The 17,760-nt window shown below is 41.3% G+C and overlaps 2 protein-coding genes across 4 annotated transcripts in view; one reads left to right on the top strand and one right to left on the bottom strand.

Annotated features, from left to right (window-relative positions):
- rapgefl1 (Rap guanine nucleotide exchange factor (GEF)-like 1) overlaps window positions 1-17,056 on the top strand; it is a 39,092-nt gene extending 22,036 nt beyond the window's left edge. For both annotated transcript variants that reach the window (XM_072693788.1, XM_072693789.1), the window contains 12 exons: window positions 767-864; window positions 1,725-1,837; window positions 2,881-3,048; window positions 3,481-3,578; window positions 4,957-5,079; window positions 5,442-5,620; window positions 5,843-5,933; window positions 6,526-6,576; window positions 6,672-6,759; window positions 11,127-11,191; window positions 11,339-11,393; window positions 15,031-17,056. In XM_072693788.1, coding sequence (XP_072549889.1) covers window positions 767-864; window positions 1,725-1,837; window positions 2,881-3,048; window positions 3,481-3,578; window positions 4,957-5,079; window positions 5,442-5,620; window positions 5,843-5,933; window positions 6,526-6,576; window positions 6,672-6,759; window positions 11,127-11,191; window positions 11,339-11,393; window positions 15,031-15,155 — 1,254 coding nt within the window. In that variant the 3' untranslated portion in view covers window positions 15,156-17,056. The remainder of the gene's footprint in view (window positions 1-766; window positions 865-1,724; window positions 1,838-2,880; window positions 3,049-3,480; window positions 3,579-4,956; window positions 5,080-5,441; window positions 5,621-5,842; window positions 5,934-6,525; window positions 6,577-6,671; window positions 6,760-11,126; window positions 11,192-11,338; window positions 11,394-15,030) is intronic.
- The window catches only part of ppp1r9ba (protein phosphatase 1, regulatory subunit 9Ba), a 66,926-nt gene continuing 65,912 nt past the window's right edge, over window positions 16,747-17,760 (bottom strand). For both annotated transcript variants that reach the window (XR_011980703.1, XR_011980704.1), the window contains exon 12: window positions 16,747-17,015. The gene's annotated coding sequence lies outside the window, so the exon portion shown is untranslated. The remainder of the gene's footprint in view (window positions 17,016-17,760) is intronic.

Genomic DNA, 17,760 nt, shown 5'->3' with positions numbered 1-17,760 from the left:
GGCAAACATACAGATTGGATTTTATTCTGTCCAGGTTATACACACCCGATCAAGTCTTTTCTGACATCGTTATTTGGTCTATTTTAATAGATAATAATAATTTGAGATTATGTAACTCAGTGAGTTTTAAAATAATTGTAATTATTAAAGCATAAATACTGGTGGTACAAGCCTGCATTGTGTGCTAGCTACATTATCCTTGTAGCTCCAAAACTACATACGGCATTAAGCAGTTGCTATTGCTTTGCTATTTACTCAAGAATAACCTTAACTAGTTTGAATAAACTAAAAATTTGAAAAATAAATTCAAAGATACCTCTAAGCTTAAACACTATTAAACATAAGTTAATGAGAAGACCATACTCTTCTCTTCGCCCAAGTTCTCTCAGAAGAGGTGGGTCTTCAGTCTGCATTTGAAGAGCGACTCTGCTGTTTGGACACCCAGGGGAAGTTTGTTCCACCACTTTGGTTCCAGGACAGAAAAAAGCCTGGACACTTGTCTTCCGTGGATCTTAAGGGGTGGCAGGTCAAGCCGAGACGTACTTGAAGCTCGAAGGGCTCTTGGTGCAGATCGGCACAGTGGAAGCAAACATTGGACTTGGCTAATTGATTAGATTTGGGGTAATTGGGGCCTTGTATAATTGTAATTTGTGGCCAAAACTATCCCTTTAAAATTCTCATTGGCTCACTGATGCTCAGGTCTACACACATATAAGTATATATTTACTGTAATTTGTTTTCCTGATCCCACTTATTCCTAATACAGGATCTGTATCTGTGCGCTGTGCAAGAGCTCAGCCGCTTCCCTGAGCTGGTGGAGGATGTCCTGAAGCTCCAGCGCTGGACTGAGATCCTTCATAACCCGTGAGTGGATCTAAACATAGCACGTGTTTTGATCTTCTAGGTAAATGTTAGCTGTAGACGATGCATTATTAAACCAGGAGCACAAACCATAGGATGAATGAAAGTATGAAAGGCTGAAAACCAAATTTAGCTTGTTAACCTCTGAATCCAGCTTTATGGGCTCCCCTCAGGCCATACTGAGAATGGTTCCAAAGGAAATTACAAAGAGAACAGTCCCTCAAATGTCCATGGGTCCTTTCAATACAAAACAGTAGCAAGCTATAAATTCAAAATGGCACATATTGTACCCCATTATGGAGTGCAAAGCCACGGCTCTGTGAAGTGGCTAATTGGGAAAAGCGCTGCATCCGGCAATTGATGCTTTCCTTATGCGATTTTGCTTTGACTGAGTCGTTAAATCCCTTCCACCATTTAATGAAACCACAAAAGCCTTTATTTTTTTATTTGAGCTCAGACACAGATGCTACTGCTGTCATTTCACCCGAGCATAAATCAGCATGTTGAAAATAAGAAAAAGGTGTGAATTGAATTGAAAACAGCATGAAACTGCAAGTTTTATTCTGCCCAACTGATTTTGTACTGATCACTGTGTGAGAAGAATACACTTAAACCTGACTTGGGGATCTGACAAAGCTCAGATTGTTTAACTGGTAATGAACAAATGAAAGTAGGTGATCAAGAGATGTTTGCATGTTGTTTTCTGTTGTTTCTCATGCAGTTTTTCACAAACCTGCCATATCCAGATTGTATTTTACTGCGCACAGCATCTAGTTCATGACCCTGCTTTGTAAACCTAGTTGTGTTCCCTTATATTGGGCCAACTCATCCCTAACTGACCTGCTTTTTCTCTCTGTCTCCAGGGCAGAGGAGGACAAGGAAAGTCGAAAGAAGCAGGTGCGTCCGCTCTTTCGCCACTTCAGACGCATTGACGCCTGCCTGCAGCCCCGAGAGGCGTTCCGTGGCTCAGACGAGAGTGAGTTCACTGCCTAGTGGGCAACTTTTCAAATGCATACTAATCAGTTCAGAAATGTGTGACTGAATTATAAAGAAATACCTGAATAAAGGTGATGGAATCAAGTTTTGAGTGGCTTGATAAAAAAATAAAACTCAAGAAATGTCTTTACAAAATCATTTGTAAAATGTAATCAATAGAAATGCAATTTTCTTGTGAGCAAAAAGTTAATGCGCCTCATTTATTTAAAAAATTATTTAAAATTTTTATCATTTTCCAGGAGAAGGAAAAAAACTTAAAAAGATGGTCCTATAATCAAGAAATTCTGACACAATTGTGTTTCACATTATACACATACTGATTCAGATTACGTCAAAAAGTGAAAAATGGATATACAAGGTTTTCATGTATGAAAAGAAAGCTTTTCATCTGGTGTCCTAATTTTATGATAGCAAAAAAAGTGCACAGCAAAAAAAAGAAGCACATTTTGAACCAACCATGTCTTGACAGATCAACGGCTGCAGTGAGGTCATGGGGTCTGCCTGCAGGGTCTGACACATTTTGTTATTGTTCCAAACCTCCTAAATCAATCTAGAGTTATCGGTAGCAATGACTCAGGTCATGTAGTTTCCTGAACTGTAATCAATAGGTAATCCAAAAGAGGAAATAGCTGATGACCTCACTGCCCTCACTGGCCTGACGTGGTGTATTTTTAGAGTAGCCCCATGACCAGGGGAACAGACAGCAAGCCGATGGATCGATCAGAAATGAGTTTCTTTTGAACTCTTCTCGACCTGTAAGTCTGTGGAAGAAACAAATGCAAATGAAAGACATACATGCATATGTATTAGACCACTTCCAAATCATATGCAGTTCCTGCTCTGTGGACACGTTGCAAGTCTGCATTAATGTAATGAAGATGTTAACCCTTAAGAGTGCTGTTAATTGAAAGAATATAATCCACACTTTTAACAGAATTTCGCAGTTTGTTTCAATGACAGAATGCTTTTGCTATGGTGATAACTTGGACTTCTGAGACTTATTATAGTTGCATCCCTCTGTAGTCTTCTGCAGGGTGTACACGCCGGACCACTCGTATGTGACCATCCGTAGCCGCTTGTCGTGCCGCGTGGGCGAGATTTTAGCTCTGGTGCGGGAGAAGCTGCAGTACAGCGAGGATCAGCCCACACAGCCCGCTAACCTTATACTGGTGGCAGTGACTTCTTCCGGAGGTAATACAGTTCATACAAACAGTAAGACACGATATCTTAATATCAGATTAATAGCTGAATTCATGACCATGGGTGTAAAGGTTAAATGGCATTAGCCTGTATGTGAGCTCATTCTCATAACTTAGAAATTAACTTCATAGTAGTTGCCGAATCATCATCATATAATAATTGCTGATGAATAAGTCTGCAGTTTAAGTAGTTAATTTAATACAAGCCAATGCCTGTTCATTTTGAATTCAAGAGTAGTGTTTTGGAATCCCAATGTTGTGCAGATATTTAGCACGTAGCTGGTGACACTAGCTTGGCCTTGCAGGCAGTAGAATGTAGGTGGGATGTGTTGATGTTTAGGTACGCTTATCAGCGTGGGCTAAGCTTGTGTATGCCACATTACCATCCTGCTGCAATCTGTGATTGTGTGTGTTTTTTGCACAGAGAAGGCCGTGTTCCGTCCCAGCGATGAGGCTGTCTTCACCACCCTGGGCGTCAACACCCACCTGTTTGCCTGCGAGCCCTCCGAGCTGGAGACCCTGGTGAGAAGAGCTGTGGGCAAGGGGAATGATGAGTGAGGGGGGGGATATGGGGGTGGTGCCACCTCCACAGCAATTCACTTACAGCAGTAGTTCAGCCAAATCATATGTGTGCTATGGGCAGCACTGACATTGTAGAAATAAACGTGAAACTTCACTTTAAAAATTCTGGATGCAAATGGAAACAGTGGCATAAAAACAGTGGATTGAGAGCACACTCAGCCTAGCTTTTTGGAAGGGAAACTGCATTGGGACAGCCAGTCGTCAGGTAATGTTACGACAACATGTTATTCGAATATTGTTATTAGAATCTTACAGAGCACAACTTTTTTATTTAATTAATTGTACAGAAGCATTAGGTTTTAGTTCTATATGCCAACATGTATTGATTGAATCAATGATTTATTGATTCATTCATTTCGGTATAAGACAGGAATTTCTGTTTCGGTGCACTGTACTTTAGTGTACATGCCTGCAGTGTACATAGTGTGGTGTATATATTTGTAGTGTACATAGTGTGGTGTACATGCCTGTAGTGTATGTAGTGTAGTGTATGTATCTGCAGTGTACATAGTGTAGTGTATGTATCTGCAGTGTACATAGTGTGGTGTATATATTTGTAGTGTACATAGTGTGGTGTGCATGCCTGCAGTGTACATAGTGTAGTGTATGTATCTGCAGTGTACATAGTGTAGTGTATGTATCTGCAGTGTACATAGTGTGGTGTACATGCCTGTAGTGTATGTAGTGTAGTGTACATAGTGTAGTGTACATGTCTGTAGTGTATGTAGTGTAGTGTACATAGTGTAGTGTATGTATCTGCAGTGTACATAGTGTAGTGTATGTATCTGCAGTGTACATAGTGTGGTGTACATGCCTGTAGTGTATGTAGTGTAGTGTACATAGTGTAGTGTACATGTCTGTAGTGTATGTAGTGTAGTGTACATAGTGTAGTGTACATGTCTATAGTGTACATAGTGTATTGTACATGTTTGTAGTGTATGTAGTGTGAATGCCTGCAGCATACATAGTGTGGTGTACATGCCTGTAGTGTACATAATGTAGTGTACAATACTGATAGAGGCGTTGGTTGAGGACCTTATCAGTAGTAAAATGTTTGAGGTAGCCTTGGGTGTAGTTGGGACTTACATTGCACATCTGTTATTGTTTGACTGAATGCTTGGAATGTGTTGTGATTTTCTGTCTTAACACGTTCACTTCCAATTGTTCATCATTTGAGGAGGCAGACAGTGAGTGATATAGTGAGTAATTGCTGGACTGATAAGAATCAGATAAGCACAGGTCAGACCACGCAGTTTGGCTTGGTCTGCAAAACAAGACCTAAGCCCCAGGGTTCTCATTTCTTGCATGTGTCCGTCAGATGCCCCTCCCTGAGGAGATCCACTGGTCACCGGGGGACAGCAAACTCCACGACATGAGTGCAGAAGAAGTGTCCAACCAGTTGGTGGTGTTCGACTGGGAGCTGTTCAGCTGTGTGCATGAGGTCAGAAAAAAACACTTTCCAACCAGTGAAAGCACCAGCTAGTGCTTTTATTTTCCATGTTTCCAAATTAATATGCCTAAACCCCCTCCCCCACTACTTTTTCCTTTTTGAAAACATCACCCTCTCGTTTAGAAGGACCACGTCAGACGTTGACTATTAAGTAGTTCTTAGAGTATTACTTGCTTGTTACCTACTGTATGTTTTCTGCTTTCTGTTGTTTTGAAGTAGTCAGTGTCATTTGCTTGATTTTCTTTGTTTATCCCCCTTGCTGCAAATGTAGAAAGAGCATCCAAGGTCACTGCCTGTACTGACTGTATCATTTTGTGTTTGGCTGTTGTTTGTGTGTATGTGTGTTTGAACAGGTGGAGTTTGTGTGTTACGTGTTCCATGGGGAGCAGGCTCGCTGGCGCCCCCTCAACCTGGAGCTGGTACTACAGCGATGCAGTGAGGTGCAGCACTGGGTTGCCACAGAGATCCTGCAGTGCCAGTCGCTGCCAAAGAGGGTGCAGCTGCTGCGCAAGTTCATCAAGATAGCAGCTCTGTGAGTACATCTGTGTGTGTGTGTATGTGTGTGTAATAGCGTACGTGTGTAATAGCGTACGACTCATGCTTTTGTACATTTGAGGGTGTGTTTAGTACATTCAGAATGTCTGTGTTGGGCATAGGAGCAGCTTTTTTAGTGACTAATCCAGAGGAATCATGAGTGTAAGTTATTATTATGTATCAGGCATTTAAACTACATGCTGTGTTTGCTGTGTTGTAGGTGTAAGCAGCAGCAGGACCTGCTGTCTTTCCTTGCTGTCGTTTTGGGGCTGGACAACCCTGCAGTTAGCCGTCTGCGCCTTACTTGGGAGGTCAGCTTTCAGTCTCTCTCTCTCTCTCTCTCTCTCTCTCTCTCTCTCTCTCTCTCTGTCTTTCTCTCTCTCTCTCTCTCTCTCTCTCTCTCTCTCTCTCTCTCAGTCTCTCTCTCTCTCTCTCTCTCTCTCTCTCTCTCTCTCTCTCTCTCTCTCTCTCTATGTCTGTTTTTCCCTAATTTCTCTCTGGTTCTCTCACTCTCTCTTTCACTCTCACACACCAGCTGTCTCTCTCTCGCACTCTCACTCATTTTGTCCTTCTTTTTTCCTCACTCTTTTGCTCGAATAGACACACATGCACGCACACACACATGCCCCCCCCCCCACACACACAGACACTGTTTTGCCTCTTTTCATTTGGTAAGAGCTGAGTGTTATTCCTGGCAGAGGCCTATTAGCTGTTGTCATGGCAACGGAACCGACTAAGCAGCACCTTTCAAAGGGAAACACTTCCCAAGCCCACCTTTTCGTTTCAATGCCAACCGATAGATTTCTTCATCTCTGCAGCCACCGCTCACATTACATGCACTTTTCTTTTGTCCATGTTAACTGAGAAAGGTGTCCGTGGACATTCTGTGTGGTGTTTTGACAGGGCCTGCCAGGAAAGTTCCGGAAGCAGTTCCAGCAGTTTGAGAGCATTGCGGTGAGTTTTCTGAGTCATAGACCCTTCATCATCATAGAGTTCGCACACAATCGCCTCCGAATGACCTTGTTCTCAACCTTGTGTTTGTGATTCAGGACCCCTCCAGGAATCACAAGTCATACAGGGACCTGCTGGCCAGTCTGAGGGCCCCGCTCATCCCGTTCACTCCACTGCTTCTCAAAGGTGAGTCTTCAAAAAAAAAAAAAGAGTATAGATACACTGCCTGACATGATTGTAGGCATCAAGCTTTGTAAAAGGTTATTATGGACCTAACATATAGACATACTGCTGCTGTATCATGCTCTTATTGAGTATTTTCAATTACTTGGTATAAAATTAATTTGTGACTTAAGGTAAAAAAAATGCTCAGACAGCTTATGTACAACCCTGTTATTTTGCCTCATTTTAAAGTGCTATGTTTTTCCGGTAATGGTGAGCTTGTGAAAAAAACAATGAACTTTGTTTGGCTTGTTTACATAATCACAACGGTAGCCACATAGGGTAGCATAGCATAGCTTTGATTTTATTACTGCAACCACAACATTGTGATTATTTTTTGTAATTATTCTGTAGCCTTACCAGGTAGCGTTGCTGTCTTCTCTGTGTTGGTGCAATGTGCACTTAGCTAGCTGAAGTGATAGCTTGTAGCCTATCACAGATACAACATTGCTGGCTTTGCTCCTTCAGATTTTGTGTGGATACCTGCAGCTTATTCCAGTTTAACCTTTGTCCAACAGTGCTTCAACTGATCGGCTGGCATTAGCTTTTTGCCTTTTTTAGCCTAGCTTCGTTGTTCTCTAAAAGTAGCCAATGTGTTTAGCGTCAAGACTTTTACTAGTGAGATATATAACATATTGTTATGTTTTGAGGCTTTGAAATTTTCACACCATGTGCCGGACGGTAAATACAGTGTTCCATTTTTGGGCATCTTTAAATTTAACCAGATTTCTTTGAGAAAAGTGACAATATTTGTCACACTACTACTCTACACATTTTATTCACTTGCTGTGATGTTAGCACTCATTTGCACTTTCAGCTGTTAAAACCACCCTTTGTCCAAAAGGTTGGGCTTCCTAATAGTTTGCAAAATACAGTTGTCAATTTGGGCAAAGTTTTCTAATTGAATAAAGGAAATTAGATTTTTTTTAATAGATTTTTTAAAATAAAGGATTCAATATTTGATATACTACGCAAACATCATATCCAATCATCAGACGTCGACCACAAGGTGCAAATCAGTCACCCAACATATCTATCCAGTACATATTACATTCTCACTAAGACACTAAATCAGTTGTACGTACACACACTCCTGCACACACACTTTTGCAGTAGTCCCGAATCTCTGCGGTCCTGCCTCAATAATCCCTGTGCAGCTGCTGTCCAGATGTGTTCCCGTAAAGCTCACTCCTGCTGCGGCCATCCTGCTGCTGCCTGATTATAAAGCAGCATAACAGGCCCCACTAGGCTAATCAACACCCTTCTGTTCTCCGCTCACTGTGCAGGCAGGAGTCCGGACGCCCTCCCCGCTGGCCTAATACACACTCTTCTTCTGCACGTTTCTCCTCACAGCGATTACTACTACTAATACTACTACTACTACTACACACACACACACACTGTGGTTTGGTAGGAATAAACACCACATGTATACCATTTACTACATATAATGCTTGCATGTAAGCTGCACTTTCAAAATTTGGGGACACCTTATCTTTCTATGTAATTTAGTATTTCATTCTCCCTGTCGCTTTTCAATTAAATAAATATTGCAAACTTTGTTATTTATTTTTGTTTATGCTGCAAAAACAAGTGAAATCATCTAGACAATATATCTAATACTTTGGGAAAGGCAAATGTCAAAGGTTTTACTTCGTTTAAGTCAATTTATCAAGTGAAATGAACTCATTATATTGGCAAATACTTTAGCTTTCATTGCTTGGCAGCCTCTTTTAAATAAAATATGTGGGTGTAGATGAAAAAGCATGAATAACAGTGTCACAGATAACGATATTGCGACAATAATTTCTGTGATTAAAAAAAGACATTAATAAATGCTAACCAATCAAACTATTCTGAAGAAACTGATGTCCTCATCAGGGGAAAAATACAGCGCATCCAACAAAAATGTAACTTTTAATATAGCAAAAACATGATAGAATGTTCTGCTTCTACACATTCATCTGTTCACTAATGTGCAGCATGAACATGCACACACAACAACAGTAAAAAAAAATTAACCCGTTGATTTTGAAATTGCTGGCAGAATGACCACTAGGGGACCTGCGAAGCAGTCTATGCACAGACAATATCCTCAGTTTGCTCAGAAGAATTGCAGCGTGACAGTTAATCACTGATAATGTTATCATAACACCTGAAATGAAAGCAAAAGATTTCTTAGCATAAAATAAGTCTCTATGAATACTGGTTATATTTCACTAAATAATGATTGGGCAGTTCACTACAAAGGAGCACATGCTCATTTGCTGTAAAGCTGTGTTCCTAATCTTTAAACAAACCCTTGTGTTTGCTGGGCACACACTCAGATTTGGTAGAAATACAAAGTGTGCTTTACTACATGCATGGTCGACCTTTAAACACACACATTTCCAGGTGCTTCTTATTTCCTCTGCTTGAGTTTTTCCTCAACGTGGTCTTCTCCTCTGCTCCGTCTTTTTCTCTGACCCTTACACAGCTGCACTGCCATCTTCACATCAATCAAACTGCTTTTTTCCTTCTCTTTTGCCTCTTCTCCCATGATGCTTTTTTTGTTCTAGTTTGCCGTCTCTCTCTCTCTTTCTATCTTTCTCTTTTTCTCTGCCTCATTTCACCTCCCCTTCAGCTCCTCCTGACTCCTCTCCAGAATGCTGTCAGTACAGCTCTGGCATCAAACTCTAATCAGAGCTGATCAGCGCTGACTACAGCACTGTGTTTTTGTCTGGCTCAGACATAACACTGGTTTAAAATGCAGACTCTTGTGTGATCTGCTTTGTAAATATCCCTGGTTGTTGATGTTTGGGTGCTGCACGGTCTCTTATCTATATTTGTGGTGTTTTACTTTGTTAGTTAGAGGTTTAGAGTTGTGAGGTGAATTTAGCCAACAAGTAATGGAAGCTTATAGGTACCATTCAAACTTTAGCAGCATAAAAACGACATACCTAAACGATCACATGCTTGCCTCACATTGTCTCATTTTAAGTAATCTCCGTCTGAGTTATGTCATGCCAGTTGTTTAAGTGTTTTGGTGTGGTTACTCTTCCATTAGTAATGAAGCTGAAACAGAGTTGGATGAGTGTGAGGGAGAACAGATGGAGCAGCTTTTGGATATTTCCTTATCCTTTATTACATAACAGAGGTAGCCTGTCTGTGTGTAACTATTTTATTGACATTTCAGATCATGGGATTCTAGATTTATACACTTAAAAAAGGCCAAATTCAAGCATGTGTTTCATTGAACATTATTAGAATTGATTATAATTAGCACTGTGATATAATTAGGATACATAATCTCGTATTATTTTGTGTTGGTAATTGCATTTGTTCTAATTGTCCTATTTTTCTTTTTAAGAAATATTGTCACAGTGTTCTGATACTCACTGTACTGGACTGAGTGTACTCTCAGTGTGTATCCGGTTAGTGGTGTTAAAAGAGCGTACTATGCTTCCCCTAAGAAGCAGGATACGTTTTACAGATGGTTATAGGGATCAAAGTTACAGTCCAGTTTTAAGTGAAAAACCTGTGTTCAAAAGGACATTAGAGCTCTCTAGGTACATACAGACCCAAACAAATAAACAATCCCAAAAGACAATAAGAGCAGCAGCAACAGTCAGTAAAGACCAACAAATGGGCAATTAATAATTGTGGATAAATAACACTTCACACTGGTGGAATTTAAAACCATTTATTTATTTAAATAATTTATAACATTTATTCATGTTAATCCTAATGTAACATTATTAAAACTGTCATCTAATATAGAGCCCTGATTCTTAAGAGGCCACTCAGTGGACTCTTCAGTGTCCTGAGCATTCACCCTCAAGTAAAGCTAATAAATTATTGGCGGTTGTTCCAGATATATTGGTCATTTGGGATCTTTCTATCTGTGACTCAGTGTTGCATTTTTAATACTTGTTTACCACCTCCAGCCTTCCAGGGTCATAAGATCATCCATGACCTGAATGACCTTTCTGTCTGCTTCTCTCCCTCTGTCTATCTCTAATGAACCACCTGTATTCAGAGTCTTCCTGCAGCGGCTCGCAGCGGCTCGTGTCTGCTTGTTCCTCCACCCTCTCCGCACCCACCCACCCCTTTCACCTCTGCAGCAGAATAACGTAGTCATGCTGAAGAGACATTGCGGCCTGCTGAGTCTCCCTGCAGCCATCAAACCTGCCCAGCCTTCTCACTCTCTGTGTTCCCCTCTCTTTCTTTTTCATCTGCTGTGTGAGCGCCATGCTGATGCACTGCAGGGGAGCAGACGCCCAGCTAAGCAAGTGCTGACATGTCATTACATAACCATTCCTTTAACCATAATCCCTCTTTACTCTTTGCAGATCTGACCTTCCTTCATGAGAGCTGTAAGACGTTCCATGGGGAGCTGGTTAATTTTGAGAAGATGGTGAGTGTCAAGACCAGTTTGTGTACACACTCACACATGCAAAACAAAAACAAACATGCACACCACTTGCACGAGACCTGTGCTATTGTATGAGAATATACAGTGTCTTGAACCTATCTGTTTTTTTTTCTTCTCCTTTTCTTTCAGCATAAAGTGGCAGAGATGGTGCGGAGCATCAGGCGATACAGGAGTACTCAGCTAGGTATGCATACCACCCCCCCCCCCCCCCACCACCACCACCACACACACAAGACAGAAAAAAACTGTCAGAAAGGATTACTGTAAAAAGTGCAAGACTCCACCCATCAAAATATGTACACACCTGCATACACACACATATGCTTGCACACACACACACACACACCTGTCTGAGTGGATTAATTTTGGAGGAGCTATGCTCCACCCTGCCACATCCCATCTGTTTTGAACAGCACAGCCCTGGGGGCCAGAAAAACTTCAGGCAGCAATTCAGTACACACATCTACACATGAAAACAATCACAGCAAACACATAAACACACAGAAATGATTGAGCACACAGATATCAGTGCTAGCATTATCTATTCCATACGATGACTCTAGGTGATCTGCGGCTAGTCTGTTCTCTCAGGTAGACGTCCCTCTGCTGTTTTCTTTTGTAACATCTAATTGTGGGATTTAGGAACAGGAAGCTATTCCCAGATAAGCCTAAAGGGGTAATTTGCATCTGGAGCAGCTGTGCCGCTCCCAAACACCTTCATTTCCTATTCTCATATCTCCGTTTGAAATCAACCCAATCAGACAAACAAAAGCAGAGGCGCCATGGCAACCGTGACGTCACCACTCGCAGAAATGTCGAAATGTCTCGCTGTCTGCACCCACGTTGTTAAAGCCTGCTGCACCATAGCGACCCTTTGTGTGGTCACACCCCACAGTAAATAGTCCTCTTCATTTTGTTGCGGTCTGTTATGGTTTTGGGACTTTTTTAGCATTACTAAAGCCTTCTAATCTTAAATCTCTCTCAAAATGTGCTGAAATACAAGACACACACAATTAACAGCAGAATTTTTTTTATGAGAGCTATGTAATCCAGTCTCCCCAAAACAGCGCCTTTCTAATCCACATAACTTATGTCGACTCCACATAACTGATGTCGATGATGACTGTTTTCATTCAAAGTCTGGGTGGATGATTTCAGTCTGTGCACATTGTGCTGTTCTGGGTCAGTGAATCAGGCTGGTAGGAAATGCAGCGATTTAGTCGCTGAAGTCTGTGTCATGTTTGGCCACTTTAAAGGATTGATGGGATCTGCACCATCCAGTGTTTAATGAAACACATCAATAATAACGGGCTGAGTCTGGCAGAAGGGCAAGCAGGTCTACTGTGGCAGTAAACAAGACAGCAACTGCACAAATTATTGCTGTTTGTCTTTGCAGTGGATCACACTCAATGCGCAGCTGCTGTTTTATAATGGATCATATCAGTCATTGTCTAACAACATATTCGGTATAGCATTGTTTGAAGACGGCAGCCTCCTTTACAAGATGTGACCATTTAATAACATGAACCAATTGAACTCTTGACGAACTGCATAATTTAGTTCATGTCTAAACTTGGTCTCTCTCTGAACCTGGCCTATTACGTTTACACATTAGGGCCTGACTCCTCTGACTGAGCACAATGTTCTTTTGGCGTAATTATTGGAGAGCTTCCCCCACTTCATCCATCTGAGTGAATTAGGCTTATTGCTTTCCTTCAAGGGCATTGCCGCTAGGTTAGCAAAGCCTTCACTTCTAGTCTGGTGCAGAAATGAAGCCTGTGATACAGTGTGGTAAACAGTTCAATAATCTGTCATTTGATACCTTTAACTTTTTATTTAAATACTCCTGCTGCTGATGACAAAGCGACATGGCTTAGGATTTAATCTTGGGCCCATAGTGGCAGCTTAGTAGACCATAGTCTGTTATAAATACCATATATGTAACACGTGAGGCCTATCTTGTAGCCTGTGTTTCCTATCTGAACACAAACTGAAAAAATAGGTAAAAAGTAAAAAGTTAATGTCTCATCTTTTTAGGACTGTCTCCACTAGGAATAGACTAACTATACAGTCTTCATCAGAAGATTGTTCTAGATGCAGTCCGTGCAATCCCTCTCTCTATGGGTGGGTAGAAAAAGGGTTGCCCTCTCAGGCCGACCGTCCTTCTTCCTTCATCACTAGCCAAAACAGGTGTCTGTTAGCTGAGGTAACAGAATTGGTGTGGCCGTTCTCCTCCAGCTGTTCTCCTCCAGCTGTCTAGCAACACTGTGTTAGTGGTAGTTTGATAGGATGTGGTGATGTTGCGTGGATCATTGCAGTGCTATTAGCACTGTATAATGGTCTGGAATTTTGTGAAAAAACTTTGCCTGTTTTTGATTGTCCAATTTGGCTGTAAAGAATTGCTGCAGCCCTAATGGCATCATTTTTCCATATCACACACAATGCCAGTATCAGTCAAAATGATGAGATCACGACATGAAGTTTGGTTTGTTTATTGTCTCTGAAAACATTGCAGCTGAGCCTCATCTTGGTCTTAGATGTTTACAAGCATTACATAGTAAGTTATTTCTAATTTACATGACTGAATGCAAGACGGCATTCTGTGGCATTCTGGGGAATTGGTAGCTTGCCACACTAGCCTGCTTCAGATGACATTTTCAGCACCTGCTGAAAGCACATTATTGATGCAAGGAAGTCAGAGAGCATCAATTAAACTGGACAAAAGCCTTCAATTGTGGCCATTGACATTTCAGGCAGCTATAGCAGATCTGAGCTGCGTCTCACCCTCAGTGGGCTTGAACTTTCAGATGTGACTCAGATGGGGGAGTTAATAGCTCTGTAATCACCTCTGTAATGTGCACTTGCTGACCGCAAGCGAAGAAGGGGAAATTTAGCTGCTGCTTTGGGGAACATGTTGACATGACCTTATCATGCTGATCTGAGGACAGTTTGAAGGTGTGCTGTATAATACATACAGTCAAAGATGTTTAAGGCAAGTCAGCAGCTTCTGCAGCAGCTGTCTTGCAACCGTAACCCCATATAAGAACCCTGTGTATGACATTTGGTCTGGAGCTAGTGCAAACGTTCATTTGCAGAGGTATTTTCTTAGGAGATGAGAGAGGACAATGTGTAGCTTTTCATATCTCCTTTAATCATTCCTCTCAGCCACATCCCTCTCTCGCTCGCTCTCTCGATCGCGAGTGTGGCTTAAAGAGTGAATGCTGAGCTCCTGCAGTCCTGTGTGAATGTGTGTGTGCTGGAGTTTTACATCAACATCCCCACCATGTGGCGATTGTTAGCATACCCAGGCATTGCAGATGTGTCACTCAGGGGTGAGATAGTGCCATCTACTGGTGTGGTGCATAACTCTCACTGGTACCAGCTGCACTTAGTATGACATTTCAAAACTATTGACATTATCAATAAAACCAGTTTGGTAAAAGTTTAAATAAAAAATAATTAAACAATTATTATTATTATTATTATTATTATTATTGAATTATTATTATATCTACAGATCCCTCCTGTCTGTATTTTGTGTATATTTTATGTGTATTTTGTATTTATTTAATATAATATTTATATAACTTTGTTTTAATATGTTTAGTATGTATATAGTTTTGTCCTCCTGTAGAGTATCAACCTGAGCCTCACCACAAGCATTTCAATGCATAAATGTCCTGACATGTTGTGCAAATGAAAAATAAACCTGAAACTATATCATTATATAATAATTTATTATAATAATTTATATCATTTTATAATAATATATTTCTTCTTGCTTAATCTCTTACCTGTCTCTGTCTCTTTCTCTCTCGTAGTTATGGACGCAGAGCCCTCCCCCTCTCACCTCCAGACGAAGGCATACGTGCGGCAGTTGCAGGTCATCGACAATCAGAACCTGCTTTTCGAAATGTCCTGCAAGCTGGAACCCAAAGACATGTAACGGGGCCAATCACCTCCCATCCACACCTTCTTAACCCTGCCCTCCTTTACATAAACCCCACCCCCCCTGACCTGCACTTTGACCAATCTGCAAGCTCCTTTCGCTCTGTCTCTGCTGCTCTGTCACAGCTGGACTGTTGGACTTGAGCCTTGCTCAGTAAGAGTGGAGGAAAAGCAGGAGTGCTTGCTGCTTTAGTCTGGACAGATTCAGGATGCTGTGAAACGTTCAGACAGAGCTGAATGTTCCGGAGCACGTTTGTTCATATCTAACATCATCACCCGCTCTGCTAATAATATGACCCGTCTGCAAGGTTCCGCGGTGTTTCGTCAGTGAGCGTAGCCCCTGTATCAGTGTAAACGGAGCTTTCTTCAAGCGTTTTCCTGAACAGTGATGGGCTTACATCTGCCCACATGGACCTTCTTTCTTTTGCATAGTTTGCTTTGTATTCAGTTGGTGAGCTCTCGTCCAGTTTGCACTGCCATCAGACTGAACCAAACGCAACAAGGGCGGATCAGGTGATCTGAGCCAATCCCGCCACTCGTTGTTTCTGCGTTTCCTCCAGATGCTTCAGAGACATGGACTGCGTCGTGACTTCAGCTCTTTTACCTCACACTAAAGACCCACTACATGAGACAATCTGACCTCTCGAACTTTTACCTGCCCCCCCCCTTTCCTACCCTCAAACCCAGCCAACACAGGCACTTACTGTAAATCCCCTCAGCTCTGTATTAAGCAGACACTTTCTCAGCCATGAATTAAAAGTATGAGTTAAGAGTCCCAAACCCAAGACCGGCTCCTTCATGCAGCATACTCTGTCAGTCCCTCGGCCCTAGACTACTTGCCCTCTTTTTTTGTGCACTTTGTAACACTTATCGAGTGCTAAACTCCTCAAGTTACACCCTTAAGACAAGGGAGGCTCTGATTCGTGTTCAACATTCATCGTAACTCTCTGCTCCTAGAATATGGGAAAGTGTTTAATTGGTTGTTTTTGGTTGCCCTCACTTTTCCACCACTTCCTTTGGACTCCCGTATGTGTTAGTAAATTGCACCTATTTATTAAATGATCTACTTTTAATTATTTAATCAAAAATCGATTTTCTGATAAACCATTAGTTTAGACGCTTGTTTTTAAAGGAATTTCCCTCCATCAAGCCATTTGCTCCCAAATCCTTAACTAAACCATCATAAGCTATAAGGCATAAGGTCTCAGATGGCCACAGGGACAAACTGACTGCTGCTGGCCGTTGCTGCCCTTTTCGTGTGAGGTGGCTCGTCTTGGATGCGACTGTCTCAGGATTTCTTCCTGGGTTCGAGCTCTTTGCAGACGCAGCTCTGCGAAGCCTCAGTGTAAATACGCCCTGTAAATAGCTAAATAAATATGAAGACTCTATTTTATGTATGAGCTATGAGATGGACACTCAAGGAGAATATTTGTTTTGTAAATCTGAGGAAACAAGATGTATGTGTACATTTAAAAAACTAGGATTGAGACGGAGTCTACTGTCTGCATTGGAAAAAACAACTGTACAGCGTATCTTCTTGGTTTTGTTGCATTGCAGTTTTGATTCTGTTCCTATCCGTAGTGGATGAATTGTATATATCTTTTAGTTTTGTTGCATTTCTTTGGTTGTTTTTTTTTTCTATATGCGATTGATTGAATTGTACAGCATGTATTTGGTTTAGTTGGATTTTATTGTTTTTAGTTTTTTTTAAAAGCGGGTAAACTACGATCTCTGGGTGTTGTTTTTGGTTTTTGTACAGAAGTCCGTGTTTACAGTGCGCTCCTCTGAAACTCAGACATGTCCAGTGAGGCAGGAAGTAGGCGGAGCAGAGGGAGGCGCTGCTCTGTCGCTTCTCCACCTGAAACAAAAACGCATCAAAAATAAAGCCTCTTCTGATGAGCTTTGAGTCAAACTGTGTGTGTTGGATGAAAAACATTTTACATGCTTTTTAGCTGATTAACTAAGTTATAATAAATAAAAAAAACAAATCTCAGTATTTGTGAATTATGCTAAGAAAAGTGTACACCTTTGATCTTCAGATATTGTTTCACATTCCACTCATAGCAGTGTACTATATATTCCAAGTCACTTTGGGGCATTTCTATTGGTCCATTCATAATGAAATTGACTCAATATAAAGATTAACAGTCAGGTTTGCACTATTACAAAAGGGAAAAACAAGGTTTTAGTTCTAGTCCTTAGTCCCCACTATAGTACAGTGAGTCACAGGAACCCTATAGTTGTTTCTAAGCATTCTTAAGACGCGCTTCAAGGGAAAGGTCACCAAATTTTCAAAACGTCTGCATAATTCAATCAATAAAGTTTAACCTGAAAGTCATGCTGAGCAGTTCAGTGCGAATTGGTGCATGCTGGAGAAATCTGGCAACTCCACTTTCGATGGTGCTTTATAGTGGTGGTGAACTGAACTAGTCTACAACTCAAGTATAGGCATTTTATTTACACCAGTGAACCTAAACAATGGTAGGTCTATTGTGCCTTACAAGGTACTGCATGTACCTCTGACCTCCAATAAACAATCAGCCTTCATACATCTTCATACTGACATTAAACACTGTGTCAGGCATCAGAATTCACAATCCATG

Source organism: Salminus brasiliensis, chromosome 12, assembly GCF_030463535.1.
Source record: "Salminus brasiliensis chromosome 12, fSalBra1.hap2, whole genome shotgun sequence".
In the NCBI taxonomy this organism is placed as follows: Eukaryota; Metazoa; Chordata; class Actinopteri; order Characiformes; family Bryconidae; genus Salminus; species Salminus brasiliensis.
This window is presented reverse-complemented; position numbering and strand designations above follow the sequence as displayed.